This window comes from Dasypus novemcinctus, chromosome 4 (genome assembly GCF_030445035.2).
Source record: "Dasypus novemcinctus isolate mDasNov1 chromosome 4, mDasNov1.1.hap2, whole genome shotgun sequence".
NCBI classification, from domain to species: Eukaryota; Metazoa; Chordata; class Mammalia; order Cingulata; family Dasypodidae; genus Dasypus; species Dasypus novemcinctus.
This window is the reverse complement of record NC_080676.1, coordinates 22,836,468-22,857,809: the sequence shown is the minus strand read 5'-3', so window position 1 is coordinate 22,857,809 and position 21,342 is coordinate 22,836,468. Positions and strand designations below refer to the sequence as shown.

General features: G+C 36.0%; 1 protein-coding gene and 1 pseudogene across 1 annotated transcript in view; both read right to left on the bottom strand.

The window, feature by feature from the left end:
- The window catches only part of LOC111760616 (uncharacterized), a 153,036-nt gene that overhangs the window by 31,044 nt on the left and 100,650 nt on the right, over positions 1-21,342 (bottom strand). The window contains exon 4 of the mRNA XM_058296404.2: positions 11,452-11,491. Coding sequence (XP_058152387.1) covers positions 11,453-11,491 — 39 coding nt within the window. The 3' untranslated portion in view covers position 11,452. The remainder of the gene's footprint in view (positions 1-11,451; positions 11,492-21,342) is intronic.
- On the bottom strand, positions 8,552-9,638 carry LOC101435468 (Golgi apparatus membrane protein TVP23 homolog B pseudogene; annotated as a pseudogene).

Here is a 21,342-nt window from a genome sequence, read left to right as displayed (position 1 = left end):
TTTGATGAATACCATGTATTATAAATTACATCAGCTTCTTTGACAGGATTCCAAACATCTCAATAGTTGATGATATTTGGCAAATAAGTCTAAGTTTTCCAAATGGTATTCTAATCCCATAAATACTAAGTTCATTTACAATATTTGTTTCGTTCCTTACAAATGGCTTAATTATACATGTAAGTTGGAGATACAACTTTGTATCAAGAGGACAGTTGTAGAAATTCACTATTTATTATCAAATATACCAAATAAAAATACAGGACAGGAATGGGGGGATGATGGTGGAGTTGGAAGCTCCAGAAATCAGTCCCTCCATCAAAACAGCTATTAAATAGGCAAGAACTCTCTGAATCAAGTATTTTGAAACTCCCAAGTCCATTATAGCACTGTACAACATATAGGGAAGAGTGGGGGTAAGAGGCTTGTAAATTATGGTAAGTGCCAGTAAATTGCTCTCTCTGCATGGATATTACTGTTGTCCATCCCTCACTCTCATGACAGGCAACAGTGGGGTCCAGCACCTGACATAGCGTGTTGGTGCCAGATATAAAAATCCAGTTCCTGCAGATCCAGGGGTGGGGATGGGGTAAGTGTCTGATTACAGATCACTGCTTTTGATTAGCTAATTTGGAAGGCTGGGTGCCTGGCTCCAAGGGGGGGTCACTGGTCCAACCCTTCTCTGGACTAAGTTGGTAGAGGAGTCTTAAAGACAGTATGCCTCCTCAGAGCTGTGGAGGACAATTGTAGGACTGCAGTTGCTGGGCATGTGCCAAGTCAAGAAAGCACAGTTTTGGGAAGCCCTAGAAGAAGTTCCTGGTGCCCTTCCTGGCTCCTCCCTTTACCCACTTCCTGGGCAGTCTGGAGCCTGCCTATGCCTCACTTTGTGGGTCCCTGACCTAGCTCTAGCAGGAAAAGCAGACTTGGGAGACTCCTCATTGCATACTATTCTGCTCTCTTCCAGCATTTGCCCCCAAAAGCAGCTTGAGACAAGGAAGGCAGAGTTAGATACAATTGAGGTGGCCTGGGGCAAAGGCTTACCTGCTCTAGTTCCTGCCATAGAACATTCACGCAGGGAGAAGTTCTGTTTCCTGGAAGTAGAGGGCATTTTAAATGCCTTTAAACAGGGGAAATCTTAAGGCCACTAGCTAGCACAAGCCCAGAACAAGACACAGACCCAGAAAAAATATGGAGGACCCTGCACTTTGCATTCATCTTGGGCTGACCTTCCTGATAAGAGGGCTGAATTCTGATAGAGAGCACAGGTCTATATAATTGCAAATTTGCAAAGATGATGAAAAGTGTTTTTTGCTTAGGTTTACTTGGTTTTGTTAGTTCCTGACACTCAAGAAAATCTCTGTCATATCACTAGCTGTATAAAAACTCAAGAAACAGACATCTTGGGGGATAAATCCCAGAGTTACCATTTAAAATATTAAAATGTACAGTGTGCAAAAAAGAGTACAAGACAAACAAAAACATAGGAAGAATGTAAAAGTTCAGAAAATGTCAATGAAGACCAAGTTGTAGACAAATGGGACAAAGCTTTAAAAAATAATTTTCTACATGCTCAAACAGATGAAGAAAATTACAAAGAAAGAACTAAAAGATATCAGAAAAACAATGAATGAAAATATGAAAATCTCAATAAAGAGAAATTATAAAAGGAACCAAAATGACTAGTGTAATTGAAGACAACAATAACTAAAGTTAAAAATAATTCACTTTGAGAGATGGCAAGCTCCTGACTTCCAACCAAGTTGCTCATCTAGGAAAATTAAGAACTGATTGAACTAAACCAGGAAAAAATAAATGAAAGGAAGAAAATTTAGTTATTGGTTCAAAATTATTATATCAACAGTGTTATTGAACATAAAAAAAAAAAAAAAATTCCGAGGAGTTGCAACAGCAGACTGGAACTGTCAGAAGAAAGAATCAGTGAACTCAAAGACAAGGCAATTGAAATGAGTCAGACTGAGAAACAGAAAGAAAAGTGAATTATAAAAAAGTGAAAATAGTCTAAGACAACTCTGGGACACATTTAAGCATGCCAATATACACATATGGAGTCCCAGGAGGAGAAGAAAGAGAAAAAGGGGCAGAAGGAATATTCAAAGAAATAAATAAAGAAAACCTCCCCAATATAGCAAAAGACATGAATATGCATATCCAAGAAACCCAGGCAAAACCAAAAAGGATAAAGTTGAAGAAAAATCTGCCCTGTCACATACTGACCAAACTGAAATATTTAAAGTGCTGAAAGAAAATAATTGTCAATCAATAATTTTACATCAAGTGAGATTTTGTTTCATAAATGAGGGAAACATTAAGACATTCCTAGATAAACAAAAGTTGAGGGAGCTCATCACCACTAGATCTGCTCTACTAACCAGGCTAAAGGGAGTTCTTCAGATTGAAATGAAAGTATGCTAGACAGTGGTTCAAAATGGCCTAAAGAAATGAGTACCTCCAGTGAAGTTAACTATTTAGGTAATTATGAATATCAATTACTATTATATAGTATTTTAGTTATGTAAATCCAATTCTTATTTCCTTCAGGTGTGAAAATGCAAATGCATAAAAAGCAATAATAAATCTATGGTTTTAGACATATAATATTCAAAGATATAATTGTTAACACTAAAAAGGTGGGGGCTGGAGAGTTATAGAAACAGTGAATGTGTATGCTGTTGAAGTCAAGTTGATATCTAATCATATATGATTGTTATTTATTTAGAATGTTAAATTTTAACCCTATCTTAACAACAAAGAAAACATATGAATGGTATATTCAAATAGAAATGAGAAATTACTCAATATGGTACAATATAAAAATTTAAATAAATATGAAAGTAGTCATTAAGAGAAGAATTGAGGGAAAAATGCTGTAAGACTTACAAAGACAAAATAGCAAAGTGGCAGAAGAAAGTTCTACATTATTAGTGGTGACTTTCAATGCAAATGAATTAAACTTCCAGTCAAAAGACAAAGATTGGCAGAATGGATAAAAAAGCATGATGCAATTATACACTGTTTAAAAGAGACTTACCTTAAATTCAAAGACATAAATAGGTTGAAAGTGAAAGTATGAAATTACACCATGCAAATAGCAACCAAAACAGAGCTATGCTATACTAATATCAGATAAAAAAGACTTTAAGTCAAAAACTGTTATGAGGGACAAACAAGATCTTTATGTACCAATAAAGGGGTCAATTCAATGACAAGAGGAAACAATTATAAGTCTATATGCACCTAACAGCAGTCACAAAAAGTATATGAAGCAAATACTGATAGATTGAAAGCAAAAATTGAGAGTTGTACATTAATAGTAGGGAACTCTGATATGACACTTTCAAAAATAGCTAAAACATCTAGACAGAGGATGAATAAGGAAAGAGAAGACTTAAATGATACTCCAAACCAACTATACCTAACAGCATATATAGAATATTTCACCCAACACAAACAGAATATACATTCTTCTTGAGTATACATGGATTATTCTCCAGGATAGACAATATATTAGATCACAAAACAAGTTTCAATAAATGAAAAATGTTGAAGCCATACAACATATCTTCTCTAACCACAATGAAATGAAACTAGAAATCAATAACAAAGGGAGAAATGGAAAATTCATAAATATGTAGATAATAGACAATGTACTTTTAAACAACCAGTGCATTAAGGAAGAACTCAAAAGGAGAAAAAGGAAATATTTCAAAGCCAATGAAAATGAAAATACAATACGTCAAAACTTATGGGTTGCAGTTAAAGCAGTGCTGAGAGGTTAATTTGTAGCATTAAATGCTTACAGTAAAAAAAAAACACCTCAAATCAGAGACTTAAACTTGCAACTGGAAGATGTAGCAAAAGAGGAACAAATTAAACCCAAAGTTAGCAGAAGGAAAGAAACAATAAAGATTAGAGAAGAGATAAATGAAATAGAGAATTTTTAAAAAATCAATAGAGAGAATAACAAAACAACAGTTGGTTCTTTGAAAAGATCAATAAAATTGAAAAAAGCTATACTGACAAAGAAAAAAAGAACAAGGACACAACTAAAATCAGAAATGAAAAGGGGGTATTACTCTGACTCCACTAAAATAAAAAGGACTATAAGTGTATACTATGAACAACTGTACACTAACAAATTAGATAACTTAGATGTAATGGACAAATTTCTAGAAACAAACAATAGCAACTAAAAAAATAAAATGTCTAGTAATAAAACTAACCAAGGATATAAAGGACTTTTACATAGAAAACTATAATTTTTTGCTAAAAGAAATCAAGGAAGATCTAAATAATTGGAGGACATTCTGTGTTCATGAATTGGAATTCTAAACATTGTTAAGATGTCAGTTCTACCCAAACAAATTCAACACAATCTTAACAAAAATTTCAAAAAACTTCTTTTCAGAAATGTTAAAGCCAATTATCACATTTATATGGAAAGATAAGAGTCCTTATATAGCCAAAATCATCATGAAAAAGGAGAATAAAGTTGGAGGAATTATATTCTTGATCTTAAAATGTATTAGAAAACAATAGTAATCAAAGCAGCATGGGGTACTGGCACAAAGAGAGACATATAAACCAATGAAATCAAATAGAAGGTTCAGAAACTGACCCTCATATTTAAGGTCTACTGATTTTTTGGCAAGGGGGAAAAGACCACTCATTAGGAAAGAATATTCTTTTCTACAAATAGTCCTGGGAAACTGGATCTCCATATGTAAAAGAATGAAGGTAGATCCCAGCCTAGTTGACTACCATATACAGAAGTCAACTCAAAATGGATCAAATAAGAGCCAGAACCCTAGAATTCTTAGAAGAAAACACAGGGAAGCATCTTCAGAACTTTGTCTGCTTCATATGCCTATGTATATATAAACAAGTTGGGAGCAATTTTTGATGTTTGCAGCCTGTATCCAATCAAGGAAATTAGAGAATAAATATTTTATGTAAAGAATTTTCAATTCCACTTAATTTTAAAATGATATTATTGAGTTACATGGAAGTAAAACTAAAACTATGATCTCATTATGGATGTGACTATACATGTTCTTACTTCCTGTTACTATTTTCTGGGAAGCAGAGGGTTAATTTCTTTCCACAGATTAACATTGTTGTTATTTCCAATAAGTTCCTTACCAAAAATTGGGGAAAATTCATAATTTATCATTCAAACTGGGAGAATATTGAGAACCAATGGGCCACTAATAAAAATTACTCTGGTATAAATCTAGATACACAGTCACCCTTCATAAAAGAGATAAACACAATTACCTGGATTATGATTTAAGGCCTTAAAGTGTGAATGCCTTTAACATTATTTCATTTTCTTTTTGATAAGATTAAACATTTGTAGGATGGCATGTATGAATGAGCTGAATTGCACAATGATTTGTAAAAGCAGCTCATTTTGCCAATAATTTGCTTATTCATTGGATTCCAAAGTTCAGGTTTTAAGTAACTCATTCATCTGTGATGGGCTGATGTAATGGGAAGAGAAAGATAAAGGAAGAAAAATCTGCCTCTTTCAAAACTGATTTATACCATGTAGATTTTGCTGGAATTTGTAAAGTTCAATTTGAAACTATAAGATAGCATGTAGTATGTTCTTACCTTCTAATACATTTTACTTATGTTTGATCTTTTAAATTCTAAAATGGAAAGTTAGGGAAATACTTTAGAGACATTATTGGTAACCATTCTTAAATGTTAGTATCTGATGCCACAAAATTACTGTATTATAGGTGATATGAAAAATCCTCAAAGAGTTATGTGACTAATAGAATTTCTTGAAGTCATTTAAACAGTTAAGATTTACTCTAACTTCTATATTATTGAAACAAAAAGTCTAACAAAACAAAAAGGGCAACACTTTTCACATACAGATGGCTATAGTGAAAGCTGGAAAATGCATCAAAAATATCCTTTTTCTCTTTGCTAATTAATACTGTTATAAAAAGATGGACTAGGAAAGGAAAACCCAACAATCCTAAAATCATACACTTACATTTATGCAAAGTACTCTTGATCCTTGATTAGAACTGAAATCATAATCTTCTTAGCAACTTTCATAGTTACACATAGCTAGTAAAATATCACTGCATTTTATAGTTTGTTAGCACAAATATCTTGAACATTATGGCAAACATGTTAATTTACATTTGTTTTGAATTTTAGAATGAAATGGTGGTGGTGCTGAGTTTCTATGCTGCATGATGAAGAAAGCTAAGCAGTCAAAAATCTTATTTCTGTTAAACTCCACAAAAACCTGAGAGGCAGCTGTGCAAATGAGAAACCTGAGAATAAAAACATTTAAGTTTTATTGCTAAGAACTAGAACTAAGTATTTCAAACCAAAGTATACATGTGCTTAAAGTAATATCAGTTATATTAAAATATGCATACATTGGTATAATAAACAGAATTCACTTCTTAAGTGTCTTATGTGTCCTATACCTCTAATCATCTCTACTAAGGGGATTGAATCATGTGCCCCAAAAGGACATGTTCAAGTCCTGCAGATGTGAACCCATTGTAAACAGGCCCTTGAAGACCTTATTAGTTACATTGAACTCACTTGTGAATAGGATCTTTGACGATCCTATTGAGATGAGGCTTATTTGAATCTGGCTGTGCCTTAATCCATATTGACTAAGTCCTGATAAGTAAAGGAAATTCAGACACAGTTAGTAGAAGTCAGTAGAAGCCAGAAGTAGGAGAAGCCAGAGTCAGCAAGAATCTCTAAAATTAAAGACATGACTCATCTCTCGACAATTCCCTGGTGACTTCCAGGGCCAAATGCTTTATCACTTAATCTACAGGCACTTCACAATTATGCTCTAGCCAGTTACAGCTTCATCCCTCCACTATGGGCCCCTCCATACTCTACATTTTATTTCCACCAACCACTCACCATTCCCCAACTCTTCCTTCCCTGAGCCTTTGTTTAACTGCTGCTTCTGCTCAGAATACCCTTCCCCAATTTCTGGTGAACTGTAGCTCAACTCTTAAGTCCAACACAAATGTCAATTCTTAAATCAGTAGCTTTTTGGGAAACTCTTCTCCTCACCCTCAAGCAGAATTAACTTGTTTCTTCCTCTTTATTCCTGAAACACTTGTACCTCCTTCCATCATGGCACATGACACACTTGCATTAGTACAAAATAAGTAGTCATAGCAAATACCATTTATATTTCACTTTCTTGCATGCGTCCCTCTCCTCTACTACAAGGTAAGTTCTTTGATTCCCCACCTCCACTATCCAGGATCTGGAATATATGAAACATTAAATAATAATGGAATATTCTCAATGTATTTATTAAAACCCATGTCACCCATATGCACAAAATTATAAAGCCTGGACATGCAAATGACATGGTTTCTGCCAATCCATAGTTTAAAAAAGAGGGGGAAAGGTCTGTCACCTATCCAGATAGTAGTTACTGATGGATCATGAAGCTAATTTTAGCATATCAAAATTGAGTTTATTGAACCTGGCAAAGTGATAAATTCATATATTTCCTCCTATTTCCCAAGCTGGGTTGTTGTATTTAACTTTTAATTTTTTTTGTAAACAGTAGAGTTTTACAAATATAAAAAGTTAGACATCTTCAAACTCTTACTCCAGTAAAGGCACTCATTGAATTAAACACAGCTCTTAAAAAATTTTAACACTGTATAAGTATATTCAAAAATACTCTGTTGATTAAAAGACTTCAGGAAAGTTTACAGTATCTACAACAGAATTTATAGATGCCTACAATGGTTTGTAGATTGGTTTAGTTTACAGTTACATATTTGTTCTGTTTTAAGAAATACCATTAATGCAAATGCATGATTTACAATATATCCATAATAGAGAAAAAATAAATTCACATTATAAAATGAATCAGGCATTCATTATGTCAAGAATTTAAATTATTATCCTCACTGTGACGTAAGAATAACAATCTATATTAGTATTATTCATTAAGCCAAGGACCCTTGGGGAGCATTCAGAAAGTTCCAAAGTAAAATCTAGCTATCCTTTCCATAAAATAAATAATACAGCAGCAATTTAAGGTGTCCCTTAGATATAAACTATGAAGAGTCTGCTTATATTAACTGGGCCTTAAGTATATGATCTTTTACAAATAAAAATAAACAAAATTTTAAAAAGTAGTTAGCACCACTGGCTTGAATTGAGTTTTCATTTTCTTGGGTATGTCTAGGATAAGATGTTTCACCCTGAAGTACATAGTAAGTTGCAAAGTCAACAATTCTTTCTTACTCTTACAAGGAAAGAAAACTTTCTTCTGAAAACAATCTACAGAAATAATAAGTAACACAGTTTTGAGATAGACTAAGAACATCTACAAATAACTAGAAATCAAAATGCAAAGGTCTCCATTGCCCGTGTATATGAATGCAAATGCTTTCATTAGTTTTCATTAATATGGAGATCACAAGACTCTGTAGAGACATATATGGAGATTACAAGTCTATTTCATGATAAGTGTATCATGAAATAAATTATGACAATGTTTCTAGTGACACAATACCTTCGAACCCTAACTGCTAGAAAGAAAAAGCAAGCTTAATATGAAAACTATTTTTTTCTTTTTTAAAAGCACAGTTTTTAAATGAAGAAATAAGCCCAACTCTTCTCTTTGCAACATGTACTAAGCTCTAAATAGTTCAGCATCAAGAATCTCTACAGTTGCTCCCAAACATAACAGCATACATAAACTTTGTCTCTCTTCAGGAAAGTCTGATCATTTTCCAAGTTTTGTCTTAAAAACTGCTTTCCAAGATAAGGGGTAGCCATGCTGGTGAGGTTCTCTCTGCTGCCCACTTTACACACGATGCAGCTGTACAGGTTGGCCCCTTGGAGCACCACACCCACGACAACCACTGCCAACCACTTCAGTCCGAAGGAGAAGAGAGCACTGACGGCAAAGATCACCCACAGCACTGGACAGGTAATAAGTCCTAACCGAAAGATCCTGGATTCAGCCTCTGAAACAGTTTTATTCTCTTGAGGGGATGTCTTCCTGGACTCATATCCCAATGGCTCTTTCCATCTTCATTGATACAATTCCACCAAAGCATGTCAACCATTAGTCTACCTGTGATGTTTTCACTGCTCCAAAGTCATGTGACAACAAGATAATTGTCACCATGCAGGCAATAAAACTGCTGCTGAACAATTCACAGAGAGGACAGAGTACAATTTCACTTACTCGAAAGAATAAATGGATAAATGACGCCACTGAGTATCTGATTTTGGATTTTTTTGGTCTATTCATAGTCTTTTCTTTGGCATCCCACAGCAAAACATCTTCAGTGTCACCATTTCTGACCTGTAGTAACATGGCTGCCCTAGGCATTTGCTTTATTTTTAAACTCTTTTTAAAGACTGTAGACATTTAAACATATACATAGCTCATTGAATATCAAGTGTTCCTTGGTTTTAGGTTCAGGCATATAGCTTTGGGGAATTACTGAAGGTAAACAGTGCTGACTCACCAGTGTTCAAAGGAAACATACAAGTTAATTGAAAGGTAATTTGAGGGAAGCAGTTGTAGCTTAGTGGTTGAGTGCTTGCTGTGCATATAAGAGGTCCTGGATTCAATCTTCAGTACCTCTGGGGGAAAAAAAGAATGTAAGTGGTTTGAAAGTCTGTATTTTATTGGTCAATCTTAGGTTCATATGAGTTGTCAAGGGACATAATTTAGTAATGGAAAATTAATGTAATTTTTGTGCCCATAATTTGAATGACTTGGAAGTAGAATGGGTTGGGAAATACTTAGGAAGATCCAATTTTTGAGAGAAAGTCAGCTTGACCATATGGCTAGATGTGGACTTGGAATCAGGAAAAGGACTATCCCATCCAACCAATATGTGTAAACATTGGCAAGGTCCATGGAAATAATGAAGTATAAAAGGCATTACAAAGCATGAAAAATTGTTGAGATTTTGACACCATCCTTGAGAAAGATGTCTTCTTGAAAAAGAAGAGTGCCAATCTTTTTATAGGAAAAGTGTTTCCTTCCTTGGGTTCAGTGAGAAGGTTTGCACTGCCGAGAAAGGGCCTATTCTAATCATTCATTCATTCATTATTTTTTTTTTAAATGGAGTAAATCATGTAAAGGGCTGAAGAAGAGCTTTGGGGAGTGGACATTTCAAGCAGAAAGGACAACTTGATCAAACTCACAGAATTATCAGCAGTTCCGCAATGCTGGAGGCAGTGTTAGACAAGGGTTTGGTGGAAGTGAGGCTGAAGAGGCAGACAGGGCCAGGCCTGGGAGCCTGGTCTGTTATACAAAGGTAAAGGGACATATGAGTAGTAGCTGTAGAGACCTGGCTTCCCAACAGGCATCCTGTGAGGAGCAATGGTAAGACTAGTGGTCATGTATTTTCTTTTCAAAAGAAGTTAGAGTATTATTTTTTGGAGTTCTCTAGGTGTCAACATTTGAGAAATGAGACAATTTCCTGGGAGATTTTACCTCTGCTCTCATAAATTGTTCATTAAAATCTATATAGCAGTTTGTTTCATGTCTCCCAGTGTGAAAATATCACAGAGCTTTCTGGAAATTGCAAGGAGCTATGCCACATGTGCCATAAGGAGGGAGTGGCTGTAAGGCAAACAGAGCGATTCCCAAGAAATAAAATTCTGCCAAACAGGTTTTGACAAAAATCCTAGTCACACAAATGGCTAAATTATGCTTGGTTACCACAAGTACAAAGAATTATATTACATGTTAGCAAAGTCTGCCCAACTTCAGCATATGAAGTTTGGGTCAGTCTTAACCGCTGGCTGCTTTGTTTCTCAAATGCACCTCAATCCTTTCAAATAGCTAGCTTTTCCTCGTTCTGATGTTATTGAAGTAACCTGAGAGAATGTGGGTTACCATTTCTTCCAGTAGTTCCAGTTAAGTCTTTCTGTAATGATACATTTCTGCTGAAATAACGAGCTGAGTAATGTTTACGTACCAACCCCCCCCCCACCACAAACTCTTAAGAGGATCAAAATTATAAAAGCTACCAACAGCAAAGCAAGGTATTTTTAATCCACAAATCAATAATCTGGGCATAGTTTCCATTGTCTTTTATTCAGTTCTTAAAACAGTAAAAACATAAATGGAGAACTCCTCAATTTTTCTTCTTCCTGCTTGCCTCCTAACCTACCATACATAAATACCGTCCACCCTGACACAAAGGCACATGTACAGAGTGGGGGTGGGGAGAAAAGTCCTCCCAGGGTTATTTCTGATAGCCCATTAAAAAGCAAGTGCCTTCGGCTTCTGGACAGACATACTTTTTCCAGATAATAGATTCTCCCCAAACAGGTTAGGACACAAAAGTCAGCCACCAACTGACTGCAGTAGGAAAAATTAGGTTTCTGAACGTGGACAGTTCATGGTTATCTTGTTGTTTTAAAATTTCTTACCTTAGATATCATTGTACTTTATTCGGCAGTGTGACATAACCTTGAAAATAAACAACAACAAAAAAGATTATAAGGAAGCAATTGTCATATATAGGCAATCACATTCTAAGATCATAGTAACTAATAGGGCATGTTACTCACAAATTTTAGAGGGCTGATGCAAAGTCAGTCAACATCTTGATAGAGATGAAGGGCATCTAAAGCTGAGATCTCATTCAGTGATTTGTACAGCATGTATTACATCACATACTGAAGCAAGCTTCTACTTTGGTGAGATGAGTCTTACTGTTTAAGCAACATGCAGTTAGGGTTGCTCTTTTTGCTTTCAGCAATCCATAAAGCATGAAAGTACATCTATGTGACTTAAACAAGGAGATAAGCAACAGAAAGATCTGGTCCTAATCATTTATGGATCAAGCAGGATTTCGGAGAGGGAGGCAGTGCTGATTAATAGAGACCCCTCTAGAGGCCATAAAGAGGAACACAGAGAGAATCAAGATACTATTTTTACATCTGTATTGCTCAAGAATTTTGCTTCATTTCATACCCTACAGCTGAAGTTGTCTTACTGTGTCCAAATAAAGTCCAAATAAAGTTGGATGTTGAAAAATTGCAGCCCAGAGGCAAACAGCAATCTTGTGTATTGGATTGTAGTTTGTAAACTGACAGGCTTAAAGTGGGTCATAATATACCAGAATAGCAATGGGGTCAGCTGCTTACTGGGTAATAGTCAATGGCCTTATAAAAAATCTGCTAGAGAAAATGCCATACCTTGTTAAGTCCCAGCAGCAGAGGCTAGGACAGGCCATGCCAGTTATACAATATTTTATTGCATGAATTTGATGCTTATTTTAAAGACTCCCACAGTATTTATTAGTCAAAATTGAGACTGCAAGTGTTACATGAGCTGCTCATGGCTATTCTACATTTTGTATTCTACAGAGTTCTAATGCAATGGGAACGACAATGCAATCACCTCCTGCTTAGCTCAAAAGATATATACTTGACAAAGACTTTTGCAAATCATTCTCAATATACTTTTCATTGCAACATTTCACAATCTAATGCCTCCCACTCTTAAAGGGATTAGGGGAAAGGGATCAGACTGCCAACCATATCTTTTCTTCTTATTTGCAAATATTTGCCTTTGGATGTCTCCTCCTATTGTCTTGCTGTGAGCTATTGGCATATTATAACGTTTAACAACTGCCCATAAAAACTGGCCACTAGCTTTATTAGACAGATTGGTATAAAGGGTATCATTTAGGACTTTCCAGCACCAAATATCAATAGAATTTTAAAAAGTACTAACATTGCATAATTCTGCACACAGGTCATTGGAAATATGGACATTAACCAAGGAAATGTGGGTTATCTTTGGGAGTTTCTAATAGATAGGGTAATTCAAGATGGCAAAGGACTGCATTAATGCCCGATAAGGGAGAACAAATAAGATCAGAACAAAAACCACTGCATAAATGGGAAATCCAATCAACCCTCCCAATACTGATGTTTACAAATTAGAAAACTGAGAATTAAAGGTTATATGCCCACATCACATAGCTAAGAAATGGAGAAGTCAGGATTCCAACAAGAGTCTAACACCAGAGATCTCCCATTTAACTACCGTTTGACAGAACATCAACGCATATGCCACAATTTTATCTTTTCTTTTTTTCAATGATTAGTACATTTACTCCTAAAACTTAACACAAAGCAATAATGCTATGAGTTCTACTGGCTTCAACATCTGCATGCTTTTTTTTTTTTTAACATCTCCTTGGAAACAAAGTCACTTTATCCATCCAAGGAGAGCAGGGAGGCATTTCAAGCAGGCTGGAGTTATTTGGAACTGCATTACAGATGATCAGTTGGGTACATGAGACTGGGAATTTTTCCAGGATGATTCTATCTGAAAAACAGTTTAAGACCCTGAGCTCCGTTTTATAGGTAAGTTGGTTCTTATTTTTGTGTTATCAGGGAAGGAGGGAGCCGTGCATCCCAGAGTAGCTTACAAATTTCACTCTTATCCTATTTTTATTATAACCTCTTTAACTTTTAACATGTGATTTGCATAGATAGAATTCTCTAATCCCTCTTAATGAAATCTGTCTTTTTGCCAAGTAATTAGAGCTCAATTGGATTTTCCATCCCTCTTCAGGTTGTCAAATTCTTTTTATCTTTTACTTCATTGTCTGTCTCATTGTGACAGAGACTGACTAGGTCTTCATCAAATCTATTTCCTTGTTTTCCTGGACATAGCACAATTACATCTTGAGGTGGAAGGAATCCAGTGTAACACAGAGGAAACAGTCTATTAGGAAAACATTGATCAAAATGTTAAAATAATTAGATTTGAAGCTTCTGAAGAAACTTACAATGTGAGTTTACCATTTCAGAATCATTCTTTGTTCTCAAATGGTATCATATTCTCTTTAGAAGATTTTCCATAATCTCATTTAAATTTTCACAGCAAGAATGTACCCATTTGTCCTCCTATTTCCTTCAGAACACCACTCATTCACTATTTTGTTTGACAAATGTTTATGCAGCACCTTCAATGTGACCAGGCACTCTGTTAGGTACAAAACAATCAGGATAATAGCCCTGGGTTCATAAATATGGAAAGACAGGAAATAAACATAATAAATAAGTACAATTTAGAGTATAAAAAGTGTTAAGCACAAAAAAACAAGGAATAATAGGTAAGGTTGAATGACTGGAGAGAGACATTAATTTAACTACGGTAGCCAGTGCAGCCTTCCCAGAGAAGGTTAAAGAGCGAAGGAAAGCAGCCACAGGGACATCTAGGGGCAGAGCATTGCAGCTAGAGGAAACAGACAATGAGAAGATTGTGAAGAGGAAATGTGTCTAGTGAGTTTGAAGGTCTGTGTGTCTGGGGCAGAGTAAACAAGAGGTATGATAGTAGTAGGTCAGAGGGGTGTCAGATCATGCAGAGTCTTACAGATCCTTATAAGGACTTGGGCTTTTACTGTGTATGAGCTAAGCCACTGGAGAGTTTTGACTGACAGGATCCAGCAGTGTATTAAGAGACGGAAAGGGGGAGAAGGTAGAAGCAGAGGTGCCAGTGATGGCAATAATCCAGGAGAGTTAGTGTTGCTTTGGATCTAGGTAGTAACAGATGAGGCGGTAACAAATTACTTGATTCTATATGTTTAGAAGCTGGAGCCCTCAGGGATTAGAAAGATGGGAGAGAAAGGAAGGAGGCAAGAATTCATCCAAGGTTTTTGGCCTGAAAAATGGAAGTTTGGAGCTGCCATTTACTAAGTTGTTGAGACTGTGGTGGAGCAGCTTTGGGAGTAGAGAGATGAGTCTGGATTACAGGGATAGCTTGACTGAAATATCAATCTAGCAGGCACTGCCATATAGCTGGATGTGTCACGGCAAATAAAGATTTGCTTTCATTTTTGTTTTTTAGCAATTTTCCTAGAGCAAGTATTCAGAGAAATCCCTCTTGGTATAAAACTCCTAAAATGCTAGATAAAATATAATAAACTTTATATACGTTAGTCTGTGCTTTAGTAATCGAAACTACTAGAGACCAGATGTAAGAAGAAAGAGTAATTGCACAGTAGGAAGCTAGAGAGTTTGTTTTGATCTGAAAGCATCTGTCGGTCCCAGTTGACTTGAGGCTTTGACTTTAACTGGCCACACAAGTTTGGTAATAGAAACAATGCTTTGAGACCCAAATGTGTGGTGCTCAGATCAGAGATACTTTAGTAAAGCAGAAAACCTCAAATTACAATGTTCACATTTTGTGTTTTAGGATAAAACAAGCCACCACTCACATGGAGATGGTTGTGGATGCGGGTTGGGTTGGAGAGCTCCTAACTCCAGTGTGTACTTACTTGGGTCAGGAGACAGGGTTAACACTCACTGGGTGGCCCACAAAACCCTCAAGCAGAAACTCAGTTTAACGTAGTCCTGAGTCATTGATGGCATCAGGGATATAGCAAAGGCAAGTGCAAATCCTCTCTGGAAATAACTCAATGATTTACATGTGTAAGATATTTCTCTTTCTCTGTTCCTCCCTCCCACTTTTATCTGACCCTTCTTTCCATTGCCTATTGTCTTTTATCCAATTCCATTTTGATTCCATTCTCAGCAGTAGGGCTCTATTTTAGAAGAAAACCATAATGGGTCAGTTTAGGTTTTTTCTTTGTTGTTGTTGTTGTTTTTTTACCCTACTTCTCTCCTTCCCTTTCCCCCACTTTTCCCCATTAACAACATCTTTCATTAGTGTGGTACATTTGCTAAAATTGATGAATACATATTGAAGCCTTGCTACTAACCATGGGTGATAGTTTCCATTATAGTTGACACTTTGCAACACACATTTTTATAGTTTTGACAAAATGTAAAATGGTCTGTATCCATCATTGCAATGTCATTCAGAACAATTCCAATGTTCCCCAAATGCCCATATTATACCTATTCTTCTGTCTCCCTCACCTCAGAACCTCTGGTGACCACTACCTTTATATCAATGTTACAAGATCTTCCACTGCTAGAATAAGTCTACTTTAGTCCATAGTTACATTCCCCCCTTACGTTTTGTTCATTCCTCAGTCTTGAGGATTTTAGGATAGTAATGCCCACTCTGTTTCTGATTAAGAGGGGGCTTAGATCCCATGGGGCAGATGGATGGAGCTGTCTTGCTTGCAGTTACAGATACTCTCTGGTTTTTGGGATGGGTGCTCTCCATCATCTTCATTTTTTTAGTTGTCCTGAGGGAGTCTGATGAACTGCAGAGTAGATGTTGCAGCCCTGCTGAGATTCAGGGCTCAACCAGCATATGAACAGACCAAAGATTTAAGTCTCTGGTATATATATTTAATGAGTATAGTGCTAATTATAGGTTCAAATAAAAGGGACAGAAGAGCCATGTATAGGGAAATTATAAATGATTCTAACTCTGTTCCATTGGGGGACATACATTGCAAGGTAAGGCCCACATAGTGGGTCAGTTTTGAGAGTTCACAGAAGCTAACCTGCTTCAGTCCCTTTAAACCTACTGCAAGTCCCTGAGTTCACAGGCTACTGGGGTGGTTAAACCCCTCTCAGTTTCAGCTGTGCTTGTCAAATTGGTCCAAGGCAATTTCTGAGAGTACCTGTTGGCTATTTTGTAGTTCTTCAGTTTTAAGATGGTGGATATTTCTCTTTGCTTCCTCTTGCATAGCTGCCAATAGCATGCAGGTCTTGTAGCTGTTGCTGAATTGTCCCCATCCACTTGTGTTTTGGATTTCATACCTTGTCTATGAGTTGTTCTAAATATGGCCTGTTAATTTTTGGGTTTGCTCTCAAGTTTCTGTTTTTATATAGGGATTTGAGAAGCATCAAAAACTATGCTCATCATTTACCATCATATTTCAGAACATCCATATTAAAAAATTAAAGTAAGTAGATGAAAAGGCCCAGCTTTCATATATACATATACACACAAAATCAAGACTGTTCTTGAAATAACGGTACATGAAGAAAGAGCAAGCAGAAGTGGTTAGATAGTAAAATGAACTATGGGACATAATTATAATGTTTGATGATCAGGCCAGCCTTAGGAAAAATTGTCAATAGTCAAAAGATTTTCCTTGGAGCTGAGAGCCTCCTGGTTCTGTGGTACATCTCCTACTTGAATTCATCATACCTAGTATCCCAGTAATCTTCTGCTTTGTGTCCACCTATGATCTATCAAAACTTTCTATTTGTGCTTAATTCCTACTTACCATAATTTGGTGATAAAAATTTTTGAAAGAACTCTAAACTAAGTATAAATCTCTGCCTAGCCATTAATTGGCTGAGTCAGCTTTGGCAAATCAATTTCTCTTTCTGTTGTATGTGTGTTTCTGCATAACTAGAGTTAAATGTTAAATTACAATAAAAATAAAGAAAAGTAAAATCCAAACACATAACACATGAGTAAAAATATAAGAGTAAAAAACAAATGTAAAGAGGAAGCAGAAGACATGTATAATCCATTGCGAGTCATCTTTTTTTAACCTGGTCACCAAATTTAGCTCAGATTCTCTTAGAAATCATGGTGAAAAAGCATATACATGGCTTTCATGAATAACATGAATCAATCAGAGACAAAACACTTTCTAAGCCTCAAGCCAAGTGCCTGACCTGGGTCAGTTTCTAAAGCAGTTCCTTCTTCAGCCACGGAGAAGGTGATGCTCTAGGAACTTGGACTAGAAATCCTATTGAGGCTTCCTCTACCTGGTGGCTTTGTCCTGGTTCCTTGGTTTCTGCTTGTGGCACATGCACCCTCATCCTTGAGGGACTTTGTCCAGTTTCTATTTCCCACCTCTCCCCCCAGACTTGACCTCAGCACAGGCCCAGCATTCTTTTGCTCCCACTTGTCTGGGAGGAAATATCCAATGGGAAGAATAAGGTATGGCTTTAATATTTTTAAAAGTTACATTAAATGAAATCTGGCTGTATCTTAAACAGAGGTATTGTTCAGAAACACAGCCTTCAAACATGACCATATCATCTAAAGAAAATAAAGCCCATGTCAAAATGCTAAATTATAATTTCAAAAAGCTGTTACATGATGGAAAAGGGGCAGATGAGCTCTCAGGTCCTTTTCCAATTCTTAAAAGTCTCGTAGTTTTCACAGGAAAATTTTCTTGAACGTGCAGATCAAATGAGGCAGGATAGTTAATTAAGATATTAATTTGAATTTTTCTTCTTACCATTGAATAAGACACTGAAGGAAGAAAAGGGTATTTTCCCAGAAGTTGACCAAGGTGCTCTTCTGCTTCAGGGCATCTTTATGGGACCTGGTGTTTCAGCACCCGAGTCTTGGAGCTACAGAGACAAGATAGTGACCACATCTCCAACCAGTTGTGGGGTGCAACACTTAAGTCCCTGGATGCTTATAGCTCCTCATCTTGCTTTACTTATCACCTTGCTCGCAAGGCTTCTTTCAGGCCCTTAAATATACCAAGTGCTTTCTGGCCCCAGGCCCTCTGCCTGTACTGTTCTTACATAGCTAGATTCTTCTCCCACTTGAGGTAGGCATTTCTCACTACCCTATCAAATGAAGGATTCTTAAAATCCTCCCCCCACTTCATTGGCTCTCTTACAAAATTTACCAAAATTTCCAGTTATTTTATTTGGTGATGTGTTTGCTTATGTTCTGCCCCTTTAACTGAAATGTAAGGTCCATGAGGGAAGGAATTATTTTCACTAATGGATGCCCTGTTTCCAGAAAAGCTCTTGGAACACACTACACTCTCAGATACTGGATAAATAGTATTGCAAAATGAATAAGTAAATGAATGGAACACTTGGGCAAAATGTTGCAGGGACCTGGGTAGGTTATGACATTCGAAGGTGGGAACAAGAGCCAAAAAACATGTGTTGTTCAACAAGAATAATGACTCTATGTTCAAATCAAAGAATACAAGGTATAAAGAAACATCAGGCAGGTTGGAACTAGCTAGAAAAGCAAACATTTAGAGAGAATCTAGGAAGGGCTACTCCATAGGAAGAGAAAGGCTTTTCAAAGAGATGACCCAATCAAATTACTTGACTAAAAATAAATAGATAAAAAATGACTTATGTTGGCTGAAAATGAATTTTATTATTCAAAAGGTTAATGGCAATATGAAATAAGTTAAAGCTGGAAAAATTAAGTTAGTGTTAAAAATTACTGGGATATGTCACAATAAAAGAGAGACTGAAGGGAGAGTACAAAAATTGATTTCTGGTGAAGAATTTGAAAAGTACTATAGGGAATGCTACTAAAAGAAACAGGAGTGCAGGCACTGAAAATCTGATTAAAATAAATAATGGAAATGTCCCCTGACATAATGTAAGATGCTGTCACTCAAATAATAAGCTGGAGTAGAAATTAGAGTTAAATGACTTCTTAAATAAATTCAAGTCTGAATACCAACAAAGCCACTAAAAAGTGTTTTATTACCAACATACATATGCCAGATCATATACCTACTGGTGTATGTTTTATTAAAAATATAAGAAGGAGTTGGTCAAGTTCAGGCAAATGGATTAACAATGTGGGTGGTGCAAATTCAAGATCAGGAGAACTAGGAGGAATGCAGGCCAGAGAGATGGAATGTCAGACATTGGAAATAGGTATGGACAGTGTTTTTTTCTTCTTCACAGGAGCAGAATAGTTCTAGAAACAAGCAAACAAAAAGGGGCAACCAAACAGCAAAACAACTAAAATTCTTAGAGATGGGAGTCAGATTCAGCTCCTAGTTGATCTATCACTTCTAGCTTTCAGCAAGCTCCCTGTGTCATGGAGAAATAGAGAGGTAAAGCACATAAATTTCTCACAAGGATGCACAATGCATGCCTTCTTAGCCACTGTAAAAGTCATATGGTGATCAGAAAACAATTAAACTATGTAAAAGCTTTAAGAACTATTTGGAAAGAGATTATAAGCACGTCTATTCTGAATTGGAGACTATTAATGTTTACCAGGTAATGCTTTTCAAAAGTCTGGTTACTATTGCATCTGATGAGAAAAATGGCATATCCTGATACTTTTAGATCTGGACAAACTCAATCTCAAGGGCTAATCTTTAAATCTGAAAAATGTTTTCAGGGAGATACTGTTAAGATTTTACATAAGAAACCAACCTTGCAAGTCTAAAATGAAAATAGTAGCAGTTGTAAAATTAAGGGACGATGTTATGTTGTATATATACTTATGGAGTCATTTATTCCAAATGAATATCTTTAAGGGTTTTGCCAAATCTTTAGTTCTTCAGCAAATCTATAGGAAATGATGCTCTATTTTTCCAGTACTGCCAGGATAGTGGTTCACATAGATGAATTTTCCAGAAACTCAAACATACCCATTTTGAATCAACTATTTCTACAATGTATGACATACCACAAGTTGCTCTGATGGTAGAGGATGGTGAACATCCCTCTTGGAGGCTGACTCGGACCATCATAAAGCATTTTCCTTGGTAGTGCTCTGGGACTCTATTGAGGTGTGAAGGACTAAAAGATTTTCCTCAGACCAAATGGGTGCAACATACTCTGCTTGTGTATTTTTAACAGATTTTTATAATTTTTGGTCTTATTTCTTTGGTGTTTGATTTCTCTTCTTTGTTTCTAAATTGTTGACTTCTAACATATGGAATTTTCTCTTTTGAGAAGTTCAACTTTTCTTGAGAGTAGAATGCTTTGTCTTTAGGATATCTATGCTTCACAATGGCACTTGTCCTTTAAATTTATTTTTTATTTAATTCCAGGTTTGTTGCAGGGTTCAAAATAGTTGAAGATGTGTGAAGTCTCACATCTGAATTAGTCACCAGCAAGTAATTTTAAAAAATAAACTGATCACTGTTATTTGAAGCTCAACATGTATAAATTCAGGTTCAAAAATAAATGCATGAGTAATAGGTTAGAATATTTTCACAAACAAACTTTCTCCCCTTTTCCAGGCTACTGGGCACAGTGTACAACTACAGCAAGTACCTATTTTCTTCACCCCTCCTTTTCTGAAAAACTTTTTTTTTTTACTAGAAAAGTTGTGAGTTTACAAAGCAATCATGCATACCGTACAGGTTTCCCAATACTTCCCTCTACCAGCAGTAGCTTACATTGTTGTAACACATTTGTTACAAGTGATGAAAGAACATTGTCATAATATCATGGCAAGCTATAGTACATCGGGTATATTTGCTGTATTTTTTCCCACTAATCATCCTATTATTAACACCATGTATTAGTACTGTGTATGTGTTACATTTCCTAGAGAATGTTCTAATATTTTTACTGTTAACCACACACTATCATCTGCCATGTTATACAATCTCCTTCTTTGTACAACCTGTCCAAAATGCATACCCAGTGATTCTGTTTCATCACAGTTGTGCTGCCATC